The sequence below is a fragment of the Microcaecilia unicolor genome, chromosome 2, assembly GCF_901765095.1.
Source record: "Microcaecilia unicolor chromosome 2, aMicUni1.1, whole genome shotgun sequence".
Classification (NCBI taxonomy): Eukaryota; Metazoa; Chordata; class Amphibia; order Gymnophiona; family Siphonopidae; genus Microcaecilia; species Microcaecilia unicolor.
The window spans coordinates 246,321,341-246,347,735 of record NC_044032.1 but is presented as its reverse complement, the minus strand read 5'-3'; the positions used below and the strand labels follow the sequence as shown (position 1 = coordinate 246,347,735).

At 43.5% G+C, this 26,395-nt stretch overlaps 1 protein-coding gene across 1 annotated transcript in view; it reads left to right on the top strand.

Moving 5' to 3' along the window:
* The first annotated feature begins 1,642 nt into the window (after window positions 1-1,642).
* The window catches only part of ALDH1A1 (aldehyde dehydrogenase 1 family member A1), a 73,519-nt gene continuing 48,766 nt past the window's right edge, over window positions 1,643-26,395 (top strand). Inside the window, exons 1-2 of the mRNA XM_030193868.1 lie at window positions 1,643-1,818; window positions 22,816-22,920. Coding sequence (XP_030049728.1) covers window positions 1,750-1,818; window positions 22,816-22,920 — 174 coding nt within the window. The 5' untranslated portion in view covers window positions 1,643-1,749. The remainder of the gene's footprint in view (window positions 1,819-22,815; window positions 22,921-26,395) is intronic.

Here is a 26,395-nt window from a genome sequence, read left to right as displayed (position 1 = left end):
AAAACAAAATCGACTCCATTCTGGCACAAATTAAGCTGGCCCAACTCCCGTGGCACACCTGGGGATTAGCTGTTGGCACACCAATGTGCCACGGAACACTGGTTGAAAAACGCTGTCTTACCTCCTCCTAAATAGGTGTCGGTAAGGGCTGCTGCAGTACTGGCCACACACTAATGGGGAAATTAGCCTGTGGCCATTACAAAGCATATGGCAATGTGCCATAGCGCAGTGCTAAAACAATTACTGCTGCCGTGCTCAAAGTGGCCACAGTGCGTGGAAAACCCATGTGCTAACACCGGTGCTGGCCCCTTTATAGCGCAGCTTGGAAAAAGGACCCCTAAATGCTAAGAAGCCCATTACCGTTGGACTTTCTATTATTTAGCGTATACTAATTCAAGGGTCCTTTTACTTAGCTGTGGGAAAAAGGGCCCTGCGGTAGCGGCGGTGGCCATTTTTTCCCGCATGCCAGGGACCCTTTTACCACAGTGGGTAAAAAGTCCCTGAAAAAATGGCCATGCGGTAAAATTACTCTTACTGCGTAGCCATGCGCAGGGGCATAGCCAGACTTCGGCGGGAGGGGGGGTCCAGAGCCCGAGGTGAGGGGGTACATTTTAGCTCCCCCCCCGGCAGTGCAGCTGACCTCCCCGCCATTGCCGATCCCCCCGCCGCCGCCATCACCAACTTTCCCCCCCCCTGCCGATGACCCTCTCGACCCCCCTTCCCACTGCCAACCCTCCCCCGCCACTGCCTGACCCCGCCAACTGAGGTCCTTTTCTTCTGACGCAAGGCTTCGTTCTGTTTCTGAGTCTGACGTCCTGCATGTTGTACGTGCAGGACGTCAGACTCAGAAACAGAATGAAGCCTTGCGCCGGAAGAAGAGGACCTCAGCTGGCGGGGGTTGAGGTCCCCCGCCAGCAAAGGTAGACCATGGCGACGGCGGCGGGGGGGGGGGTTGGCGGCGGGAGGGGGGTCGAGAGGGTCGTCGGCAGGCAGGGGGCCAGGGCCAAATCTACGGGGGTCCAGGCCCCCATGGCCCCACATAGCTACGCCACTGCATGCGAGGGGAGCACTTTGGCGGTAAGGGCTCCTGTGGTAATCCAGTGGTAATCAGGCAGCACGCGGCAGTGCCCGATTACCACTGGGTTAGCGTCATGCTATAAAATAGATAATTTTTTACAGTGTGCCGAAAATGGCATGCGCTCAAGATGGAACTACCGCTGCTGGCCGAATTGGTCCGGCGGTAGTTCCGGGTTAGGGTGCCTTTGTTAAAGGGCCCCTTAGTACATTAAAGGAAGTACGGATATCAAGTAAAGTTATCTAATTGGCCTCATCTATTAAAAAAAAATAAAAAATAAATGCACGTACTAATATCCACATATTGGGATGTGAAATTGCACTGCTCCAGCCTCTTTGTCACTGTAATCTAGGTTGCTTAACTTTTTGGAAGTACTGAACTCAACAGCAGCTTTTATTTGATTGAAGCAGTTCACGGGAGTGCATGCTTTTGGCAAGGAGAAACCACGCTTTAGAAATGCTGATTCAAAGTGAAAAAGCATTTCTGTAGGAGGTGTGACAAATAAGCTGTAGCTTTAGTCTTGATGTGTTCGTCCAATCATTCCCCCTGCAACAGAATACATTATAAGCCTACTGGGTTAAAAGGCATAAAGAAGTTGAGGCTTCAGTCAGGATTAAACCACAGATCCTGGCTAATAAGTTCATTTCACCTGTGTTTCAGGAAGCAGGCTGAAGATGTCTGATCAAAGGAGTGCTCCAGCTTTTCCAGAACCACTCAAGAACCTGGAAATTAAGTATACCAAGGTCAGTAAGAGCAACGGGATCTCTGCAAAAATGCACTAGCTTTGCTTGCATTGCAAAAGGTTTCCTGCATGTTTTGACAATTGCTATATTTTTACTGTCTGGCTAGGGTGTTCATTTAAATGCAGCACAGTTTGAACTTCTTGGACTATTATTTCTTTCAGGAAATCCTCTTTCCTGAAAAGCTTTTTTTGAGGGATGAGTTTGTCCCTCTAGACTTAACAGTTCATGTTTCTGCTAAATAAGCAGGGCTCCAATGCCTTTTGCGTTTCAAGTGAAGCAATGTTTTCAGCATGCAATGTGCAGCACAGTTTTACTAGAGCAATATTTATTGAGATATACCAACTGCATTTCATAATCATAACGATGAGGATAATAATGTTAGAAATTATGTACTCCCTTGGGGCTTGCAAGTGTAACTAACCTTCCCATCTCTGCTTCCTGGGTAAAATCTGATATGCTGTAGCCGAAATCTCTGAGTTGATCAAACACATGAGAGCTGATGAACTTGTCATTTCCTAGAAGTAAGAAATGACAGTTGCATCTTAAAAAAAAACAGCCTCTTTTGTATATTTCCAAGTGTTCCCAAGTGTTCCAAACACACATCTCACTGCCATGACTACTTTTCCTATTAAGGGGATTGGCGAGATTTGAACTGGCAACCCCTCTTGTTCCCAAAATAAACAGCTGTTTGCTGCCACTGAGGAGCTAAAGGCGTGGATCCTGCAGATGAATTGGTAGGACAATCCCCTCTCCCTGAGCTAGATTTCATAACCTCCCTCCCCCCCCCCCCCCCCCCCCCCCCCCCAGCTCTCTTATTTCCTCTTCCCCTTCCAGGCTGACTGCTGATAAACTTCTGGTTTTATGCAGCAGCGTGAAAATAAAAAGCCTTGAACTCTGAGGCAGCAGTTCCACATACCTTTGAACTTTGTGTCATTTTGCAATCCAGACAGACTGTTCGGTGCAGTAAATGCAAGGTATTTTAAGGCAATTAGAACATAGAAATGCCAATAGTAGATGCTTCACTTTTATTTTTTATGTAAGGTGGTGAAGTGTATAGAAAAGTGCGTCTGTGCATGAAAAACAAGCCAGCATGTGTTACTGTAGAATGAAAACTGCTGCAGGCTCTCAAGTTTCCTATTACTACTACTACTACAAATCATTTCTATAGCGCTACCAGTCGTACGCAGCGCTTCACAATTGAACATGAAGAAAAGACAGTCCCTGCTCTAAAGAGCTTACAATCTAAATCAGGACAGACAGACTGAGGTGTTATAAAATAATGTCTCAATATTAAACCTCCATTCTAGTGTCAATAAAGCTTATTTTTATACAGCAAATAGTCGGCTGCTAGGCATTTCAACAAAAAGCTTACAATTTAGGGGTCATTTGGGGGTTAGAATGGTTAGTGCATGACAGGATCCTGCATTATAATTACAGCAATGACATAGAACAATGTATTCAAATTCTGGTAGCATCTCAATAATGGCAACAAAATCCTGTCACTGCCAGTACTTTGTGAAGTAACACTAATTCCGGCAAGGAGGCTTTTTAGAGCCTATATTGCAAACCATAACACCAGTTCTAATAACAGTACTTTAAAAAAGGCAGCAGTGAATATACACAACAGCAATACGCATCCCATTGGAAAAGCTAGAAAAGTCAGACTCATAGATCCCCATACAAACTACATGCCAGCAGAAATTCTCACCTGCTCGGTCACATGCAGACCACAGAACAACCCTCATCAATTACAGAATAAAGGACCAAAAATTAGAAATGTATTGATTTATTTTCTAAATTTCTATGCCACACTATCTGCAATTCTAAGCAGATCACAATTCAACACACATAATTTTAAAACATATTACAAAAAACACAAAACATAAAGACCTTCCCTTCTCTATCCCCCCTCCATCCATCCCAGCAGCCTGGCATCAGCCCTTCCCTACCTTACCCCCCCCCCCCCCATCCATCCCTGTAGCCCAGTATCAATCCTTCCCTTTCCCACCATCCATCCCATAGCTAAGCATCAGCCCTATCCTACCACTCCACCCCTCCCTGTCGCCTAGCATCAGCCCTGTCCTACTCCCTACCCATCCCCATGGCATTAAGTATAAGATTTTTTTAATGTTCTGGAAACTGCAGAGCCCACCTCCACCGCACCGGTCTACCCAGATAAAACCACCTACAATTTTTTTTTTTAATTTTAACCTAGGCACTGCAGAGACCATTGCCATCCAAAAACCCACCAACATGAGAAATAGACTTTTTAAAAATTAACCTGGGCACTATTAAAATTTATTGTTGGTGAATTTCTGGGTGGGGGTGGGGTCTTCATTGCCTAGGGCAAAAGAGAAATATATAAAAATTAAATATACTTTTTTTTTTTTTGCTCTAGTCTAGGCAGTAACGAGTCCACCCCACCCAGACGTCTACCACCAGAGCCATCATTTTGGTTACAAGAGTAATCAGAATGCTCGCTGGTGGTGGGCTTCTGGGTGGGGGTGGGCTCTTCACTACCTAGGGCAAAAAAAAGGTATATTGTAATCGTTAAATATACCTTTTTTTGCCTTAGGCTTACCTCACCCAGAAGCCCACCACCACCAGCAAGCATTTTGAGTACAAACACAAATCAATTACTACATGACACGTTAAAAAATATATATGTATTTATTACCTGGCTCCTGTAGCTGTGTGGGGCCGCGGGGGAGTGCTACTGCTGCTGCTGTGACTGTGATTGATTGACTCCCCAAGAGAACCGACTGAAAATCATAGGCCCAGGCGGCAGGACAGGGCACAGGGTGGACTTGGAGCTGAGCCTGTGACCTTTCCCATGTGGTGCAGCGCCAGGCTGGGGGGGAGATGGCAGTGCAGCGTGGTGGCATGAGTGGCGCCGGCGCGTGCAGCTGAGATTGCTTACTAGACACGAATGACAGCGGCTGCAACTCTGCAAAACTTTAATGCGAGATTACATGAGGCCCAGCGTCTGGCCAAGGAGGAGCTGCCAGTGAGTGTGACTGCTGAGAAAAACAGGTGGAAGGTGGCTGAGCGGGCCGCCACCATGACAGCAGATTGGGCAGAAACTAAGGCTGTGGCTGCTCAGCTGCTGTAAAACTGTGTGGGCCTGAGCCGAGATCGGGTGGGCCTGGGCCCACCCAGGCCCACCTGTAGCTACGTCCCTGCTTCTTCCCTTTCCACTTCCGAGCTTCTGTCTTTGCACTTCTACCTCCTCCCACACCTGCCCTAACCTTAAAAGAGGAATAAGCACTGCATGGGCCCTCGAAGTGCTGCCATGTCCCACAACAATACTGCCTCAGAGGAGGAGGGATAAGGCAGCACTTCAGGTCAACCCTGCACTCAGAGGACCCGTGCAACACTCATTCCTCTTTATGGTTAGGGCAGGTATGGAAGGAGGTAGAAGAGCATAGACAGCAGACCAGAAGTGGAGACTGAAGAAGGGAGAGAGATGATGGACTTGAGGTGTGGGGATTAGAGGGAAAAGGAGATGCTAGTAACCTTGCAGAGTACAGAGGGGTAGGGGAGATGCTGGCTAACTGGGACAGGGGGGTTAGACGGGAGGAGGAGATGCTGACAATTAGGGGTGGGAAGAGAGAGGGGAAGGGGAGATTCTAAACAGTTGGGGGGGAAGGTTGGTAAAGCCTTGAGCTGCCACTGGGGACCGCACAGCTTACTCTTGGGTCAGCCCTGCCTGTGTTTAGGGTACTTGTGCAGTGCACCTTCTTCCTGAAGCTTGGATTGGTATAGGTAAATGAGGAAGGGGGGAGGTGGCAGCGGCAGGCCCAGCAGGTGAAAGGCTCCCACACGTGCCACAGTCATGCCTCCAAACTCCCAGTCCATCAAGGAAGGCCCTGTACCTGAGGCAACAGGAGAAAGTGACTTCCTCAAGGAACATCAGTGAGAAAAGTGGATGTGAACCGCAGCTTCTCTGGTTCTTAGCCCACTATTCTAACCACAAGGGTGTCACTTCTTCAAGGAATGAATCCCATAGTACATGCAGATTTTGTTTTTGAACTTCTAGCAAGTAGAAGTCATAGAACTGTTTATGCACAAGTATATATTTGTATGCATTCTTCAACAATAAAGGTAATCAAATTAGAGAATATATATATTTGGTGTTGGTGTGTCCAAGCATTCCTTTGGTTCTGCAAAATGTGATTATCTATATATATATTTAAATTTTGAGCTCCATTGGCCCAATATTCAAAAAGAGCTGAGCTCCAAATAAACTTATACCTCCCATTCATTTGCCAAGATTTATGAGTCTAATTAATGAATCTATAAAAATCAGCACTAAACTGCTAAACTTTTATTCCTTCTCCTAAATATAAATCCTATTTCTGCTCAAGTTTTCAGCTCCTAAAATTATGATTTAGGGGTCCTTTTACTAAGATGTGCTAGCGGATTTAGTGCATGCTAAGAATTAGCATGCACTAAATGCTAACAAGCCCATTTTTATCTTTGGGCTTATTAGCATTTAGGTGTATTCCCAATTTGTGCATGCAATTTAATAAAATAATGAGCCAATTAGTGTCAATAATTGGCATTTTTACAAGCAATTATTGGCACTAATTAGATTTAATTGGGACCCTTTTTCTAAGCTATGGTAGGGCTATCATGCGGGTAGCGTGCGCCAAATTGACACTGCCACCAGGCTAGCATGGGCGCTCGGCAGTAAGTTCAAAGTTGGTGTGCACTGTTTCCCGTGGTAGAAAATATTTTTTTGTTTTCTACCACGGGGGGCATTCCTAGTGGTAATCAGCAATGCGGCCACATTGGCGCGTGCTACCTGATTACCGCATGAGTGGCACGTGAGCCCGTACCACTAGGTCAGTGGGTGGTGGTAAGGGCTCAGGAAGTAAATAGCTGCTCACTACTTTTAATTCTAGCGCATGACCACTTACTGCCGCACTAAAAAAAAAAGTCCTTTTTCCCAGCCGGGGTAAAAAATGGCCCAGCGCACATCAAATGCACACGTCCACACTACCGCAGGACACTTTTTACTGCAGCTTAATAAAAGGCCTCCAAAGTTAGGTGCAGGATCTTACGCCTGGTCCAATAAAGGGGGCGCAAAAATGGGAGGGTCATGGGCGTTTCGGGGTGAATTGGGTTTTTGAGTTGTTTGCGTAATTGTAGAATAGCGGTGCTCGACCCGTAAATCTAGCCATGGGTATTTAAACCACATTTTTTATTAGTGGAAATGGCCGCGCCGAAATTTATGTGCGACTTCTCTGCTTAAGCTTCAATTCTGTAAACCACGCTGAACTTTAAGCACAGCTTATAGAATACCACTTACATGGGGGGTTTTCCAGCGTTGATTTTTTTAGGTGCCATATAGAGAATCTAACCCTAAATCCATTAGTGCACCTTAGTAGGACCATTTAGTGAATTATGAGTATAAATTTAAGCGCTCAGTCATAGTGCATTTCAAAAAGGCCAATTTAGGAGCATAATTCTCAAAAGGGTCCTTTTATTAAGCTGTGGTAAGCCCTACTGCACGCTTACCGCAGCTTAAAATGGCTTACTGTGGGAAGTACTCAGGAATCCTGCAGTAATTTCGTAATCTGCACGTACAAAGGGGGTCCTTTCACCAGCGGTGTACCAAGGGCAGGGTGGTGGGGGCGGTCTGCCCCGGGTGCACACCGCTGGAGGAGTGCAGAGAGCGGCCGCGCACCTGTCGGCTCCGCTGGTTCCCTGTTCCCTCTGCCCCGAACCAGGTTACTTCCTGTTCCGGGGCAAAGGAAGCAGGGAGCCAGCGGAGCATGTAGGCGTGGCTGCTCTGTGCTCCTCCCCAGTGGAGTGCACCTGGGGGGGGGAGTGATGCGCCGGGGGGGGTGTCGTACTGCACCCGGGGGGGGGGGGGGGTGCGCATCGGCGATCTGCCCCGGGTGGCAACCGACTTAGGATCATCACTGCCTTTTACTAAGCTGTGGTAAAAAGGGCCCTGCGCTAGTGGCTGAGGCCATTTTTTACCGCAGCGGGTAAAAAGGCCGAAAAAAGACATGGCCATGAGGTAAGTTTGTTCATATTCCATGGTTATGGTGGAGGAGGAGCACTGACCGCCACCCATTGAGGTGGCGGTACGGGCTCCCACACTAACTCGGCAGTAACCGGGTAGCGCGCAGTGCTGCCCGATTACTACTGGGTAACCGCCTGCAGAAATATTTTCTGAATATTTCTGCTAGCGCTGGAAATTCCGCATGCTGAGGGTGGAACTACGGCTGGGCACTGGAATCTCAAATGTGATCGGGACTCTTGACATCACAAATCATAAGTATAAGTACTTTTTTCATTTCTTCACCTTACAGAGTTTTGTCTGAATTGTCCCTGGTTGTAAGCACTGGCCCCGGGTCAAATGAACAAGTTTGTTTGGGTGTGAATTGTTCACATAGGAGTCACGGGACTGTTAGGTTTTTTGTTTTTTATTTTGTGTTTTCACCTCCTTGTCCCTCCTTTTATCTGGGCATAAGGTTTTTCAACCATCCGTTTTTCTCCTGTTGGGGAGTTTTTTTTCGGATGGTTCTTTTCCTTATGTGCCCTGTTGGGACCGGTGATAGTACCTCGCTCCCTACATGAATAGGATTTTGTTCAAATACTCATAGTATTTTCCCTATTGGGTGGCGTTTAAGGTTCCGTTTGCTATATATAAATAACTTCTTAGATTCAGCGTTTTGAATCGGAGGGTTCTGGGAGAGGTGACACAAAACCAGTAAGTAAGTTCAAACTTATTTGGATTTTTGGTAATAGTATACTACTTACAATGTCAACACAATACGTAATAGAACATTTTAATTGACAGTGAAGGGTAAGGCAAAGATGGAACATACAGATAGGAAAAAAAGTAAGAGGAGTTAGAAAATAAGGTGCACTTGAGGTCAGAGAGATGGTTAAATATTATCTCAGCTAGGGTAGAGGTGGATAAACATGTCCTGCTGCAGTATATGCAGCCCGTGTCACTCATGTGTGTGAGTGATTTGATTTGTTTAAGGGGCCCTTTTACTAAACTGTGGTAGAGCTACTGTGCGGGTAGCACATGGCAAAACCGCACTACCACGGGGCACAACCAGGCACCCTGTGAAGTTTTGTGTTTGTCATGCGGCATTTCTGGTGCCAGAAAATATTTTTCTATTTTCTAGCATGGGGGTGTGGTGTATGCATGCATGCCCGGCGGTAATCAGCCGTTGCTGTGCACTGTCCAATTACTGCCAGGTTAGCGCATGAGCCCTTAGTTCCTTCTAAAGAGATGGCGGTAAGGGCTCAGGCAGTAAATTGCCACGCGCCAATATTTTTTATTAGCGCGCGGCCATTTAATACTTCCATTTAAAATAATAGAAATTCTAGCCGCGGTAATGAGTGGCCTTGGCACCTGTCAATTTTATGCGCACACACTGCTACAGCCCATTTTTTACCACAGCTTAGTAAAAGGACCCCTAAATGTCATATTTTATTTAAAATCTTTCTTTTTTTATATTTTTAAAGTTTAAAGTTTTACAATCCTTGTATCAAAATTCTATTTTTCTCTGTTTCTACTATTACTGTCCTTTTTGTTTTCCCTTTTCCCGCCTTCTCTTCTCTTACTAACATTTTCTCAGTCTCTTCCCTTTAAATCTTTTTGCTTTCTCTTAACTTTTCAAGGTTGACAATTCTCTCATTATACACTGCCTGTCTCTCAGTCTCTCTCTTTCCCCAGTCTTGTCTATTTCCCAGCTAGTTTGTTTTCTTTATAACATTATCCCCTTTCCCTGCCTCTCTCCAAGGCCGTCTCCACCCTTCTTTCTTTAGCTCTCTATTTCTTTTCTATTCATGGGACTTTTTTTTATTTTCTCTTCTCTTCTCCCATCACCTCAGGCTGCCTCTTCTCAGTTTCTTTTGCCAACCACCAGCCTGTTCCAACATTTTCTGCATGACTGGGTTTCTCAAGAACTTAGTTGCAAGGCATTGGCATTCCACTCTGTTCTTGTATTACAAGGCAGCACTGTGAGGTAAATGCTTGTGTGGGCTGGTGAAGGGAAGGGCAGGGTGGGCACAGGCTGAAAAGGCAAAGATCATATTCACAAACAGGTAGACAATCTGGATTTGGGGGAAAAAAAAAGACCTGTTGGTTTGGGGTGAGAAGAAATATTTGGCAGGACAATAAGTTAACGGAGCCAGAGAGCAGCTGTTTTTATTTTCTGTGAATAACCTTTCCACCAAGGCATAGGAATATACACAATAATTAACAATAACATTACTGTACATACATTGAACATCAAAAAAGCACAGAGAGGGTTCACAGAACAAAGCACAATCCAAAACACAAAAAGTACCAAGAGCCTTAAAAAACGGGACATGTCCTTTTATTCCACAGCGTAGATCAGTCTTGTACATCAATCACACATTCTTGTATATCAATGACCCGACACGGGCCATGTTTCGGTGCACAGCGTCTGTATCAGGGATCATTTGATTCTGCTATACCCCAGAGGCGACATCATGATGGGATAAATACACAGTATTTGGATAAGGGTACTATTTTTGCCTTCAGCTGAGATGCTAAGCAGACACCTAATGCAGGCACTGTGCGCCGAAACATGGCACGTGTCGGGTCATTGATGTACAACGGGCATAAAACATGCCTGCCTCAGGAGTCTCGTGATGTAGGTTATACAAAGGTAGATGACAGTTCCAAGATAACATGCAATGTTGGACAAACCAGATCCGAAGTAGGTTGAAGACGCTGTCGGTAAAACTTTGGACAAACCAGATCCGAAGTAGGTTGAAGACGCTGTCGGTAAAATGCCAAAAGAACATACATGGCCAACGACAGTCAGCAAAATGCTGATCAACATTAGCTGAATATTAAGCACTATATAGTCAAAGAACAACAAAACCTAGGTGCAGCTTACATGCATACAACAGCCACAATCAGTCTGCCATCTGGCAGATTTAACTTTAGTTTTGCAGCACAACTTAGCCAGTTCAAATAAGGAATACAGAGCTGATAGTATCACACTGTTTGCAGTGTGAGTCATCTAAACAACACAGGCACATAAGAAGCCACACTTTCAGTTCTTCTCTGTCCAGAAGTGAGGACTTCCAGAGCAGGACAAATCTTTATTGCTAAGTTATTTTCTGGGAAATTGCTTTTAAACTTGGGGAAAGTTAGATTTAGAGTTAAATAGGTTATCTCAGTGTCTTTTTTTTTGTTGCTCTACTTATTTAGCAAAGGCAGTTTAAGTAATTTAGGGTTTCCTTTATTTAGCATTTAAAGTCTCTATTACAGTTTAATAGGCTAGCAGTTAAGGGACTATTCTAGACTTCACCATAGCATCAGTGTAGAACAGAACTGATAGTCACAAGAAATTCCAGTATAGAGATTTAACGTTAGTTTTGCAGCACAGCATAGTTTCCATAGTATAAAACACTTTCCTCTATAGTTTTAAAACTTTAAAACGTGAACTTTGTGCCACAGCTTGTTTTATTTATTTATTTATTTGTAGCATTTGTATCCCACATTTTCCCACCGATTTGCAGGCTCAATGTGGCTTACATTTGCCGTAATGGCGGTTGCCATTTCCGGGTGACAGAATTACAAATGGTGTTGCATTAGGTGCATACATACATGGGACATACATGGAACATAACATATATGGAACATTAACAGCCTCTAGAAGGCACAGCAGGACCTAGTTTAGTCTTCAGTCCCAGCCACCCTCCCAAACTCCCACACACCCCTAGCACAGCTCTTCATTTATAGTTAATTATTCCAATTAGGATAACAAGGGAGGCATCCTCTTACAGAGTTTTAATTACATTTCATTTCTTTCTAAGAAGAAAACACTAAATAAATCACACAATATACCATATAAACTATATTAGATTAATATTCTTAGCACTTTAGCAAGTTTTAAATGATTGAAAACTCAAAAATAAAGACAGCAGTCCAAACCTCGAGAGGTGCTATCAAATCTTTTGCAATGAATGTCACATATATGATTATCTCCCATTTGGTGAGAGGTTACATGTTTGTGCCTGATACAAAGAGCTCCTAGCTCTCAGAGAACAGGTCCATTCTCTTGAGGCTAGAGTAGCAGACCTTGAGGAGCTGAGGGAGGCTGAGAGGTACATAGAGACGACCTATAGGGACATTGTAGAGAAGTTAGCATGTCTTGATTTAAAAAAAAAAGTTTGGACCAGTTCCTGGAGGAAAAGTCCATAGTTTGCTATTGAGACAGACATGGAGAAGCAACTGCTTGCCCTGGGATTGGTAGCATGAGGTGTTGCTATGATTTGGATTTCTGCCAGGTACTTGAGATCTGGCTTGGCCACTATTGGAAACAGGATACTGGGCTAGATGGACCATTGGCCTGACCCAGTATGGTTACTCTTGTGTTCTTATGTTCGTAAAGAGTAAATAACAGTGCCTCATTCATCAGTGTGGCAGAACACTCAGCTTTATACAATGTTAAATACAGGGCCAATATATACTACAACTGATGATAAAACAAGGGCTAGGAGTGCTGGCACCTCCCATTAAAGGTTTTCTTTGGAGAGAGGATTAGTGGCAGGAACAGGAATCAGACCCTGGCCATCATCATGCCACTTCTCTCTCTTTCTCTCTCTCTCTTATGTTTTGAGTAAAAAGTTTTCTTACTGATCTGAAGTTCTTCGAAATAAAACATTAGCAGGCATACAATAAGACTCACTGAGCTGAAAGCAGTTTGCTCATGCTAACGGTGTAATATTTTATTGAAATGCTTCTCACGTAGACTTTGGAATAGCTTGTAGAGCCTGTGATGCAGGCTCAGTCTAGGGCTGTTTCTGATCCAAGTTAACTGGGACTCGTTAATTCAGTTCTGGTGTTTGTCAAATTTTAATTCCCTGACATCTTGAAACTTTAACAGTTTTGTTTTTAATCCTTAATATGGAAAGGTCCAGAATGCAGTAAAATGGGGTTACCAAAAACCAGAATCAGATCTGCTTGTGAAAGCTACAGTAAGCTAGGATGCAGCACTACTGAACCCGAGCCATTGCCATCTTGTTCACATAGATTCCGTGATGAGGTTTGCAGATATACCTGCCAGGTTAGCTGTGTGGTAGCCTTGATGAGTCTTTGGTGTTATCCCATATATTTAGGTCAATAGGTTTGTTATCCTGTAGGTCAATATTTATTTTTAACCTCCTGTGATTTAAGATTTCACAATTTAAAGAAAACTGTCTTGTAAATGATATTTTTCTCTCATAGCCTAGGTTCAAATAAATGTCATTTTGCAGGTGACCCCCTTATATCTTGGATTATGCAGCAGGTCTAAGTTCCGTAGGCCTCATTAAGCATTCATACGGTATCCTGCACAATGAACACAGACAGTTATGGCCAAAGATTTTCTTACTGCTTCAGATGATTGAGTAAGACAGTTGTCTTCTTCAGTTGACTCCACCCACTATTTGGGCTCCTTCCACTATTCTAAAGAAATCTTTGCAGCTGGTCCCACCGATTTGACCGAACTTTCACCAAAACTGAAACTGAAATTTGGTCAGCCTCTAGGCAGGAGGTGGGCATGCCTCCCACTTAATGCATGTAACTTGCAAATTACAATAAATTTGCTTGTGTCCCTGCTGCATTTAGGTGGCCACACTTACACCAACTCTGTGGCTGGCATTAGTACGGGCACCTGCATGTTGGGCAAACTGATACTAGGTTACACTTGTAATCAACATAGTGCTGGAAAAAACAGGACCCCAACTTTTTTCCAAATAACCCAAAAACAAATGTACTATTATTTAAAAAATATTACTATTATAGTCAAGATGATGTAAAAACTGGATGATCCTTGTTTTCAAAATAACGTCATTCAGGAAGTGACCATTAAGATCCATTTTAGCAAAATGAAGTTTAGTGAAAAGGGTAGTTGTGATTAAATCTTTGTGACATCATAAGGCATGTAGTGTTAAGCATTTGCTAAGAGAGAGTCCTAATAAAGGTTGGACTAATGTATTTTCAAAGGTCATGCTAAACAATTCCAAAGTGTTTTGAAACTATATAATGGGGTCCCGTTTTTTTCTGGACACCGTGTATAAAGCAACCTGGCTTTGCTCCTGCTATAGAACAGGCTCCCACGGTACAGCCTCTGGGTGCCTAAATGGAGGCTCCCAGTAAGAGAATTACCTCCTTAGCACTTTCAATGATTAAAAGCTTTGCATTTCACATTATAAACGTCCCACGAGGAAGTGCTTCTGTACCACTCCCATCCTTTGCCAGCAGAAAATCTTTAACTAGATGTAACACCTGGCTCCCTGCCACGTTGTTTGATGCTGAAGCATAAGAAAGTAAATAAATCAACTCTCCATTCTATTGAGCCCATATTATATTTCAGCTCATAGACCTTTTGTTTGCAGGTGTTCTAAGTTCACACGCAAGCTTGCTTTGGGCCTGTCTCATTTGAGACTGAGGTAGCCACCCTGAAAAGTCTGGGAAATGAAAGTTATGAATTGGGTGTAGTTTTCTCTATAAAAACTGCTGGACCACCTGTTTCATGCCAATTCTGCAAATTCCAGATCCACATAAATGGGACATTTAAGTAGATTGTTGGTGCATGGCAAAATAAAAATAAAAGCTTGGGTCCTTTTTTTAATTGTTCTTCATCGAAGACACTGGGGTTGATATTCAGCGGTAGCACTCAGCATTTTGCTGACCGCCATCAGTGCTGAATCTGGAAATTCAATGGCGGGTTTGTGGAGTCAGGGTTGTTAAGTGTGATATTCAGCACCACTGGATATGGGTTCCTGCATAAAAACAGGACTGACCTTTCTCTGGTCCTATGTTCTGAATGAATCTCTTCCAGCTTCCCTTGCAGGTGGTGGATCCCGCTGCCTCTCCCCTTCCTCCACAACAGGAGGATGTTTTCCTGGAACTAGGAAGACCTAAAAAAAAAATCAGCATCAGAATACTTAGTCCATTTCCCTCTACTCCTTACTAATTCCCCTAGCTGTTACTGCGTCTAAGCTACTCAAAGCATTTATGGAAACAGACATAGCCAGGATTACTGGCAGCTGAAATAAAGCCTGATCTAAACAGGCATGAACATGAACATAACTAGAAGCCAGAAAAAGTGATAACTATTGCCAAAAACATTTATTAAGGCCCTAAAGGACCTTTAAGGCTGTATCACTAATAAAGATTTTTGGTTGCTATTACTGTTTATGGCTTCTGCTTCTTTGTGAAATGCATGTTTCTGATTTGTGTTTACGACCATGGTTACAGACAAAGAGTGAGCAACTGCTACAGCCATAGACAGAAAAAAATCAGAGTGAAAGGGAGAGTGAGGACAGCTGAGGTCGTGTGAAAGAGGCAAGAGGGAATAAGTCTCTCAAGTGGAAGCTTGTGAGATAGTGCCTGTATGGACCTCACCTTAAGTATTGCATTCAATTCTGGTCGCCGTATCTCAAAAAAGATATAGCGGGATTAGAAAAGGTTCAAAGATGAGCGACCAAAATGATAAAGGGGATGGAAATTCTCTCATATGAGGAAAGGCTGAAGAGGTTAGGGCTCTTCAGCTTGGAAAAGAGGCAGCTGAATGGGGGATATGATTGAGGTTTACAAAATTCTGAGTGGTGTAGAAAGTGAATCATAAGAACATAAGAGTAGCCATACTGGGTCAGACCTATAGTTCATCTAGCCCAGTATCCTGTTTTTCAAATAGTGGCCAAGCCAGGTCGCAAGTACCTGACAGAAACCCAAATCGTGGCACTCTTTCAAACAGTACAAAGACCAGGGAACTCATTGAAATTACATGGAAATACTTTTAAAACAAATAGGAGGAAATGTTTTTTCACTCAAAAAATAGTTAAGCTCTGGAACTTGTTGCCAGAAGATTTGGTAACAGTGATTATGATATCTGGGTTAAAAAAAAGGTTTGGACAAGTTCCTGGAGGAAAAGTCTATAGTCTGCTGTTGAGGTAGACATGGGGAAGCTACTGCTTGTCCCTGGGTTTGGTAGCATGGAATGTTGCTACTATTTGGGTTTCTGCCAGGTATTTGTGACCTGGATTGGCCATTGTTCGAAGCAGGATACTGGGCCAAATTGGACTATTGGTCTGATCCAGTATGGCTACTCTTATATTCTTATCTTTGTACCATAGGGCTGTCATAATGAAAACATAGCACTAACACACACTTAACATAGGAAAAAAGGCTTACTGCAAAATGTATGAAAGCATTTTGTAGTAATTTGCCTGTTAGCTTATGCTAATTGTGTGCTATTTTTTTTTTGTATATTTTTTTCAGGAGGGGCATGTCATGGGTGGGGAATGAGCATGGAAGCAGTAAGGGCAGTGGCATGCTGGTAAATTTTTAACAACAGGCTCTCTCCCCGGTCCATCTCGGCGCCCCCCCCCCCCCCCGTCCACCACGGCGCCCCCCCCATCTACCACTGCGGCCCCCCCGTCCACCTCTGCGCCCCCCCCAAATTGCAGAGCTGGCTATAGCCGGGGGGGGGGGGGGGGGGGGGCAATGCATTACTCTCTCCAAGAAAAAAAAATTAAATGATCCCAGGTTCCAATCTAATTCATGTTTAATATGGGATAAAATGCCATAAATAAGTAAATAAATATAAACTTTTAACGTTCAGCACCTGATTCTCAAAGTGGACATATTCCAAACACTATAATGAAAATAAAATTATTTTTTTCTACCTTTGTTGTTTGGTGACTTTGTTTCTCTGATCATGCTGGCCCAGTATCTGATTCTGCTGCTCTCTATCTGTTCCCTTGACTCCGTTTCCAGGGCTTCCTTTCCATTTATTTCTTTTCTTTCCTCCTTTCTTCTTCATTTCTGGTCCTCCGCAGACTTGACTGTACAGTGGATCCAGCTTCTGCCTTTTTTCTCCATCCATGTGCAGTTTCTCTCCTCACTTCCTTTTCCCTCATCTAATCTCCTTCCTCTATCTTCCCTCCATGTCCAGCATTTCTTCTCTCTCCCTTCTCTCCCCTCCATCCATGTCCAGAATTTCTCTTGCCCTCCCCTCCATCCATGTCCTGAAACTCTCCTTCTCCCCTGCCCCCCTCTATCCATCCATACCCAGCAATTCTCTTCTCTCCCCTGCCCCCCTCTACCCATCCATGCCCAGCAATTCTCTTCTCTCCCCTGCCCCCCTCTACCCATCCATACCCAGCGATTCTCCTCCCTCCCCTGCCCTCCCCTCCCGCTCCCATCCATGTCCAGCGATTCTCTGTTGCCCCCATCCTCCCCTCCCGCTCCCATTCATCTTTTTTTATTACCTCTGTTGAAGCACCACATTATTTAAAGCCCTGCTGCCCGTCTCTAGCCTTCCCTGTTTGATTCATGATGAGTTCATTCCCTCAGTCCCGCCTTCGTGGAAAAAGGAAATGATGTCAGAATGACATCAGAAGGTGGGACTAAGGGAACTAACTCATCACGAAGCAAACAGGGAAGGCTAGAGATGGGCAGCAGGGCTTTAAATAACGCGGCGTTTCAATGGAGGTAATACAAAAAGATGGATGGGAGCGGGAGGGGAGGATGTTCGCGACGGAGACTCGCTTGACATGGATGGGAGCGGGAGGGGAGGTAAGCATGGACTGTGGTGGCGCCCTCCTGCCATGCTTACCTCGTTCACTGGAGCCGGCTCGCAAGATCTTGCAAAATTTAACAAGCGGCTCTTGTGAGCCGGTGCGAGCCGGCTCCAGCACACCACTGAGTAAGGGTTCCAGTGTTTTTAGTGGAACTGCATGCTAATGTGAACATTAGCATATGACCAGGAAAAAAAACATTAAAAAAGCCTGCAATTATGCCACACTTAATCTGACGCGTGGGAAATTCCCGCATTAAAACACGCCAAGGCCAGATTCTAGTTAAAGGGGCCCTTAGCATATGCTTTTTCATTCAGGCCTTAAACTTTTAAGGAAATGTCATCATGTTTTATGTGTGTGCGGGGGAGGGGGATGGGAAGATGCTATAAAGTTGCAAATGGTACCTTAGGAAAGTACTATTGTATCTATATGTTCTTCAGCTGTGGTGGCTTGTTTCTCATTTTATTGTGGATTTCCACAGTTGGGTTATTTACCAAAAGTTTGACAAACCTTGTTATTATTACTTGAGCTGACAAACCCATTTCATCTTCATGCCCACATTCCATACTTATATAAGGAGCTCAAGATTCTCTGTCACTGTTCCAGGTATTCATAATTTCAACAGACAGATATTGTCCTGTCAGACATAATGATAGAAAGAGAGATACTAATGAGAGTAGAAAGCATGATCCATTGTTAAGAGCCATGGCAGGGATTTCTAGCGGTAGAAACCACAGTGAAACAAAATGACCCTAGTGCGTGCACCAGTGCCAAACCAAGGCCTATGCAAGGGGTGCAGCTATACAGGGCGTAAATATGGAGGAAAGTGAACATTTTTCCCAGCCCATCTCCTCTCATTGTCAGCGGCAAAGCTGGTGGGGTGGGGACGCTAGTGGGTGGGTCACACAGAGTGCAACTGTAGCTCAGTGTAATCCTGAGTGGAGACATCATGAGCCTTCTTTCGAACTTGGAATAAAGCATTAAAAAAAAATAATAATCTACAAGACCCAGAATTTTAAGAAACAAGACTCATGCAAATTACAGCACATTATCTGTAGAATATCAGTGGTACTTAGGAATCAAAACTGGTTATTAATACAGATTAGTACACCAGTTTTAACATGTGTTAGCAGCTTAGTTAACGCCCAATATAATGAGTAAACTAGTAATTCCCAAACCTGGTCCTGAAGGCACCCCAGCCAGTCAGGTTTTCAGGACATCCTCAATGAATACTCAAAAGAGATATTTGCATGCAGCTCTTTCTCATGAATACTCATTATGGATATCCTGACAACCCGACTGGCTGAGGTACCTCCAGGACCAGGTTTGGGAACCATTGGCATAAACTGTTATTATGGCAGACCTGGGGAAAACCACTGCATGGAATCTTGTTACTTTTTGGGATTCTGCCAGGTACTTGTGGCCTGGATTGGCCACTGCAGAAAACAGGATACTGGGCTAGATGGCAGAAGCAGAGCGAGAGATGTGAGAGTAGCATAATCAACAAGACACCTCCAAGAAAAAACAAGGAGATGAGAGATGGCAAAATATTCTTTAATAGTAGATAAGACTCGACATAGCACCATGTTTCGGCGAACAATGCCTGCCTCAGGAGTCTCTGTATAGTGTTCCTTTGTAGACGCAGCCAAAGAGATCTAGCAAACCAATTCAGCCCTTTAAAAAGACTAACACAGCGTTTTTTTCCAGCTTGAGCCTTTTAGAAACTATCCTACTCCAGACTTGTTGACATTCTTTACCATTCATTAGTCTTTTTAAAGGCTTGAATTGGTTTGCTAGATCTCTCTGGCAGCGTCTACAAAGGAACACTATATACAGACTCCTGAAGCGGGCATTGTTCGCTGAAACACAGTGCCGTATCGAATCTTATCTACTATTTAAAGAATATTTTGCCATCTCTTGTCTCCTTGGTTTTTCTTGTAAGTGGCCTATTGATCACGCTACTTCCCCATCTCTGTACTTCGTAGCGGATCCAGTTTCTCCACTTCTGTACAAGCAGAGAGAGACAACGATCTGCAAATCCTGGACCAGTGGACAGACAAAATAGACCAGAAGATTATAAAGTTCAGAAGTTTTACTAATCAAAAGTGCCAGACATAAAAAAATATATATATATCAATTATTTATTTATTTGTTACATTTGTACCCCACATTTTCCCACCTATTTGCAGGCTCAATGTGGCTTACATAGTGCCATCAAGGTGATCGCCAAGTCGGTTGATAACAAATACAAGGTTATAATGTGGTCGGATGAGGTAGATGTGTATCAGGCATCATGAGGGTCGAAGGGAATGGAGGTTGTATGTTGTCCATTACGATCATTGGTTGTGTTGTGTTGCTGGGTTTGGGGATTTACGGTGGGTCGGTGGGGTAAGCCTATTTGAAGAGGTTGGGTTTTAGTGATTTCCTGAAGTTTAGGTGGTCATGCATTAAATCATACTTTTAGACTAGTAATGGAAGGATTATTTTCGACCCCCTATAGGCAAGTGTCCTTTTTTTAAAATCTTAATCACTAGTGCAATAGAGAGCTGTTTGTAAAGTTTGTACAGACTTTGTGTATGATTCGCTTACAACCCACATTAGACTTTATTCCATAAATTTGTTACCTGTTATAGTCCTTTGAAGTTTAGTTTATTTTCTATTAGTGTTTGTGTCTCATACACTTTTGACTATATTTGCATTACCAAACTGTATGTGGAGAGCTTTTGTTGTGTACTGTTTTTTTTATCAGTATTTATTGATTTAATTCATATATGTTTTTATGTGTTATTTATTGGATTGGTTTTAATTTAATTATATGTCTGAATAGGTAGTTTGCCCCTGATGTAGCCTGTGTGAAGATGAAACGTGATCACGTCACTCACTTTTGATTAATAAAACTTCTTAACTCTGCTATCTGTTGGTCTGCTTCATCTGTCTGCTACTGGGATAGATGAACCTCTGGTTTGACCCAGTACAGCATGCTCTTGTGTACAATGTGTCTTAAAAGCAGGTGTTGCTTTAACTAATGTATTCTATGTTAATACTGCTAAGGCAAAACTTTCCTATGGAAATGCTTTGGGCTGTTGGAAGAGAAATGATATATAGTAAATGATGACAAGAGAAAGACCAGTATGGTTTATTTAGTCTGCCTTGTAAGGTGGCTAAAATTGCACGAGCTGCTCCATGTAGTATTCTGCAAGATATTCATGTGAATAGGAGCCTACCTGTGTCCCGCCCATGTTCTGCTGAACTGTACATCCCACTGCAAATTCTATATATGGTGCTCAAAATTGCACAGGAAAATTTGGGCATGTGCCTAATTTGTGCATGCAATTTACTTAAATAACAATCTAATTAGCATCAATAATTGGGTGCTAAAATCAATTACTGGTGCTAATTGGCAATAGTTTGAATTTACATGCATATCTTTCTGGTTGCTATTTTATAAAGATCAGTGCATAAATATTTAAACATGGGCCCTAAAGGGGGGTGTAGCCATGGGATAGCATGGGTGGGTCAGGGATGTTCCTAGAATTTGTGCACAGGGTTATAGAATACGGAAACTTCACGCCTAATTTAGACATGAAGATTTACACCAGGTTTCAGTTGGTGTAAATCCTCGCACCGAAAGTTGGACATGAATCCTGGCACTAAGCGCTGTTCTATAAACAGTACGTAAATTGAGCACATATTTTCTTCAGTGCCAAATTTAGTCCTGTGTGAGGTAAGCAGGTATTTACATAATAGCATTCTGGCAGAATATTCACATTCACATGTGTGTGTGTACACATATGTGCTTAATTCATGTGTAAATAGGAGCACCGGATTCATAGAATTACCCTTCATGCTACACATATAAATGGTGATGGATGTATGAATCCAGTTTCCTGTGGAAGCAAGAGGAGAAGAAATCAAAATGGAGTTGTAAGAAAAAGAACGAGTGGGAAAATGCAGATTACTACTGCTACTTATGATTTTTGTAATACAAGTAAATATGTACAAAGAAAAGAGGCACAGACAGGTAAATGGGAGGTTTCAGGGAATGTATTTGTGACAGTAGACAAATGTTTAGTTAGTGTTTTAATTGATCCATATTTCAGTTACCTGATATTGTTTGCTGATTGCACATTATTTTTTCATTGTTCAATTTTTTAAGACAATAAATAATTGTTTATTGCCGCTGCCTGTCTGGACTGATAAAGAATCCTGGTGGTTTGTATGTTGGGTCTGTGAGTTCTTTCTAGGAACTGTGGGACCACTTGGAGTGTGGCCTCCAGTAACCTAGAAATCACTGGGGATAATTTGAGAGCAGGAGACTTGCCCAGAGGCAGTGGTGAGGTAGGGGTAGTGGGAGGAGGGTAGTGTAGAGGGTAGTGGGAGGAGGGTAGTGTAGAGCACAAGTGGCAGGTGGACCTGAACTGTACTGGGGATAGACCCTCTAAGTGGCCACGGGGTAACCCCAGGCGGGTGACTAGGTATTTCCTGACAGTATTACTGTAAGCATAGCTAAGATTACTGAACAAGTGAGAGATGTGTACTGGGAGGGGGATAATAGACAGAGGCGAATCGCTTGTTTACTCTTTCCAAAAATACTAGGACTTGGGGTTATGAAATGAAGCTACAAAGTAGTAAACTGAGAAAATATGTCTTCACTCAATTAATTAAGTAATTAAGCTCCGGAATTCATTGCCACAGAATGTAGTAAAAGCAGTTAGCTTAGCGAAGTTTAAAAAAGGGTTGGCTAGTTTCCTAAAAAGGCAAGTCCATAAGCCATTATTAAAATGGACTTAGGGAAGTTTATTTCTGGGATAAGCAGCATAAAATGTATTGTACTGCTTTGGAATCTTGCCAGGTACTTGTAACCTGGATTGGCCACTGTTGGAAATGGGATGCTGGGCTTGACGGACCTTCGGTCTGTCCCAGTATGGCAATACTTAAGTACTTATGACTGAATGCCCTTGTAGTCCTTATCAGCTCAGTGCCCAGCATCTACCTATATATCAGCCGGATATGTTGTGAATGAGGTCTGCATTTTAATGTATTTCTGAGGCTGAAAATACTGTGAATTACTGAAAGAGATAAATAACTTGGACCACTTCATTAAAACTGTCTGCTTGAAAAAAGCTTTTGCAATTATTTGGTAAAACATTGCCCTCTCCCTTTTACTGTAACCCCCATGACAATATCACTGAGCATTAAACTATAAGTGCACAAGCATAAGCTGATCATGCTGCATTATTCATATAGTAATGCTTTAGTTACTGCATTAAAGCTATAGCAATAACTTCTAATAGATACTGGAGAGTTTTCGGACTAGACAGCAAGGATTGTCCTGCAGGAGAAATGCTTCCTTCAAGCCAGCAAATTTAACAGGCAATAGGTTTAACATCTCTCTGGTGTCTTGTTTTCTTGCAGATATTTATAAACAACGAATGGCATAATTCTTGTAGTGGCAAGAAATTTCCAGTATTGAACCCTGCAACGGAAGAAAAGATTTGTGATGTAGAGGAAGGGGACAAGGTGAGTTTTCTAAAATCAATAGATACTAAGGACTAGATTCAGAAATTAGCGCCCACATTTGGGCACTTAAAAATCTATAAATGGCGCTCCAATATGTACACTGTTTAAAGAATAGCGTGTAGCGCCGGGACCCATTCTCAACTTTGGGCGTGAGGATTTACACCAACTGAAACCTGGTGTACATCCTGGCACATAAGTTAGGCGCAGATCCCTGTTATTCAGTCGTACTGCGTGAATCCCCTCCCATGGCCTCGCCCCCCCCTTTTCAGTTGTGCGCTAAACGATTTGCATGCGGATCTTTATAGAATAGTGTTTAGCAAGATGTGCAAACAAATCCTAATTGGAGCCAATTAACTGCAATAATTGGTTGTTAGCACCCAATTATTGCTAGTTAGGTCGTAACTCAGTTAAAATGCGTGCACAAATTGGGAGAGTAATTATGGCCGACATATATAGAAACCGGGGGTAAATGTATGAGAGGTTTTCTCTTGGTATATCAAGAAGCCCCGTTTTCCATAGAATGAACAGTTTGGAATTTTGTTGTCCAGGTAGGGACAAGCACAGTTCCAGCAGTGTGAAAAAGAACTGCTGACACAGAGCCTTTTCTAAAATGCATGCAGGAGTGAACAACCAACACATGCAGTGGGAGGAGCCATTTACACATTTTCCAAGTTGAAGAGCCCTAACGTTTTTAGCCACTCTTCTTTGAACTTTTTCTAAATCCGCTATATATTTTTTTTTTTGAGATACGGTGACCAGAACTGAATGCAATACTCAAGGTGCAGTTGCATCATGGAGTGATACAGATTTATTATAGTATTTTTGGTCTTATTCACCATCCCTTTCCTAATAATTCCTAGCATCCTGTTTCCTTTTTTGGCTGCCACTGCACACTGAGCAGATTTCAGTGTATTATCTACAATGACTCCTAGATCTTTTTCTTGAGTACTGACCCTCAAGGTGGACACTAGCATCAGGTAACTATGATTCAGATTATTCTTTCCAATTGCATCACCTTGCATTTGTCCATATTAACTTTCATCTTCCATTTGGATTCCCAGACTTCCAATTTCCTAAGGTCTTCCTGCAATATTTCACAGTCCGCAAGTGTTTTAACAACCTTGAATAGTTTTGTGTCATCTGCAAATTTAATCACCTCACTTGTCTTTCTGATTTCCATATCATTTATAAAATGTTAAATAGCACCGGTCTCAGTACTAATCCCTGTGGCACTCAACTGTTCACCCTCCTCCATTGAAAGAAATGACCATTTAACCCTACCGTCTGTTTTCTGTCCAATAACCAATTTCTAATCCACACTAAAATCTTGCCTCCTATCTCATGACACTTTAATTTTCTCAGGAGTCTCTCATGAGGAACCTTATCAAACGCTTTCTGAAAATCTAGATACATTACATCAACCAGCTCACCTTTATCTGCGTTTATTCATGCCTTCAAAGAAATGAAGCAAATTGGTGAGGCAAGACTTCCATTGGCTGAACCCATGCTGACTCTGTCCCATTAAACCATTTTGCTTATTTTCAAAAGAGAAGGACGCCCATCTTTCGACACAAATCGCAAGATGGGTGTCCTCACAGGGTCGCCCAAATTGGCATAATCGAAAGTCGATTTTGGGCATCCTCAACTGCTTTCCTTCGCGGAGATGACCAAAGTTCACAGGGGCATGTCAGAGGCGTAGCGAAGGCGGGACTGGGGTGTGCCTAACACATGGGCGTCCTCGACCGATAATGGAAAAAAGAATGGCATCCATGATGAACACTCGGACGACTTTACCTGGCCCTTTTTTTCTTACAACCAAGCCACAAAACTGTGCCCTAAATGACCAGATGACCACCGGAGGGAATCAAGGATCACCTCCCCTTACTCCCCCAGTGGTCACTAACTCCCTCCCACCCTCAAAAAATTTTTTTTTTAATATTTTTTCCAGCCGCTATGCCAGCCTCAAATATCATACCCAGCTCCATGACAGCAGAATGCAGATCCCTGGAGCAGTTTTAGTGGGTGCAGTGCACTTCAGGCAGGCGGACCCAGGCCCATCCCCCCTACCTGTTACACTTGTGGTGGTAAATGTGAGCCCTTCAAAACCCACCAGAAACCCACTGTACCCACATGTAGGTGCCCCCTTCACCCATAAGGGCTATGGTAGTGGTGTACAGTTGTGGGGAGTGGGTTTTGGGGGGCTCAGCACACAAGGTAAGGGAGCTATGTACCTGGGAGCAATTTCTGAAGTCCACTGCAGTGCCCCCTAGGGTGCCTGGTTGGTGTCTTGGCATGTCAGGGGGACCAGTGAACTATGACTACTGGCTCCTTCCATGATCAAAGGGCTTGGATTTGGTCGTTTCTGAGATGGGCGTCCTCGGTTTCCATTATTGCCGAAAATCGGGGACGACCATCTCTAAGGGCGACCATCTCTAATGTCGACCTAAATGTTGAGATTTGGGTGTCCCCGACCGTATTATCAAAACGAAAGATGGACGCCCATCCTGTTTCAATAATACAGGTTTTCCCGCCCCTTCGCCAGGACGTCCTGCGAGGACGTCCTCAGGAAAACTTGGGCGCCTCTTTCGATTATGCCCCACCACGTGTCCTAACCTTAGCAGCTGATCCTTTTAGCTTTTTTTTAAACCATTTTCCTCAATTTATTATAGTAGCCCTTTTGAAAATTAAATGCACCTACTGTCACAGTCAGGAGGAGAGGTGGCTTAGCTTCCAAACACTTTTCCACTGGTATATACAGTAATAAAGTACACCTGTGCCCCTGTGTTGTTCATGAGCTGATACTTTACCTTTAAAAGACCAGTGAAAGCTGAGCCCAGGAAGCAAGAAACTGAGATTTAAAAAATACCCAGCCATTTACGTACTTATTGGGATCTATTTTTTTGTATGAAATCAATGCACCACTGTTGGCTGTTTGCAGATCACTAAAAAAGCTCCGGCCTAGTCATCGGAAGACATTGGAGTAATTCAGTGGATAAGGCAGTGGCGTAGCCAAGGGTGGGCTTAGGTGGGCCCAGGCCCACCCACTTTGGGCTCAGGCCCACCCAGTACCAGCATAGCTATAATGTGGCTGGCAGGGATCCCCAAGCCCCACAAGCCGAAAACTCCCAACAACTGTCCCTCCTGCATACCTTGTAAATAACAGATCTTCACCTGCAGTGAGTAGTGACTGATGCATATTGCTGGCACCGGCCCCACAGCCTTCGCTCTGATGTATTATTGCCTAGGCGGTAACAGGACATTGCATCAGAGAGAAGGGTATGGAGCCAACATCAGCAGTGTGTATTAATTGCTGCCCATTGCCGGTGAAAATCTGCTATTTAAAAGGTATGTAGGAGAGGGAGGATATTTGAGACACCATATGGCATTCAGGTGAGAGAAGGAGAGACCACATCATCTGTGGGATGAGGCGGGATTCTTCTGCCCACCCATCTTGGGCCCAGGCCCACCCAAAATT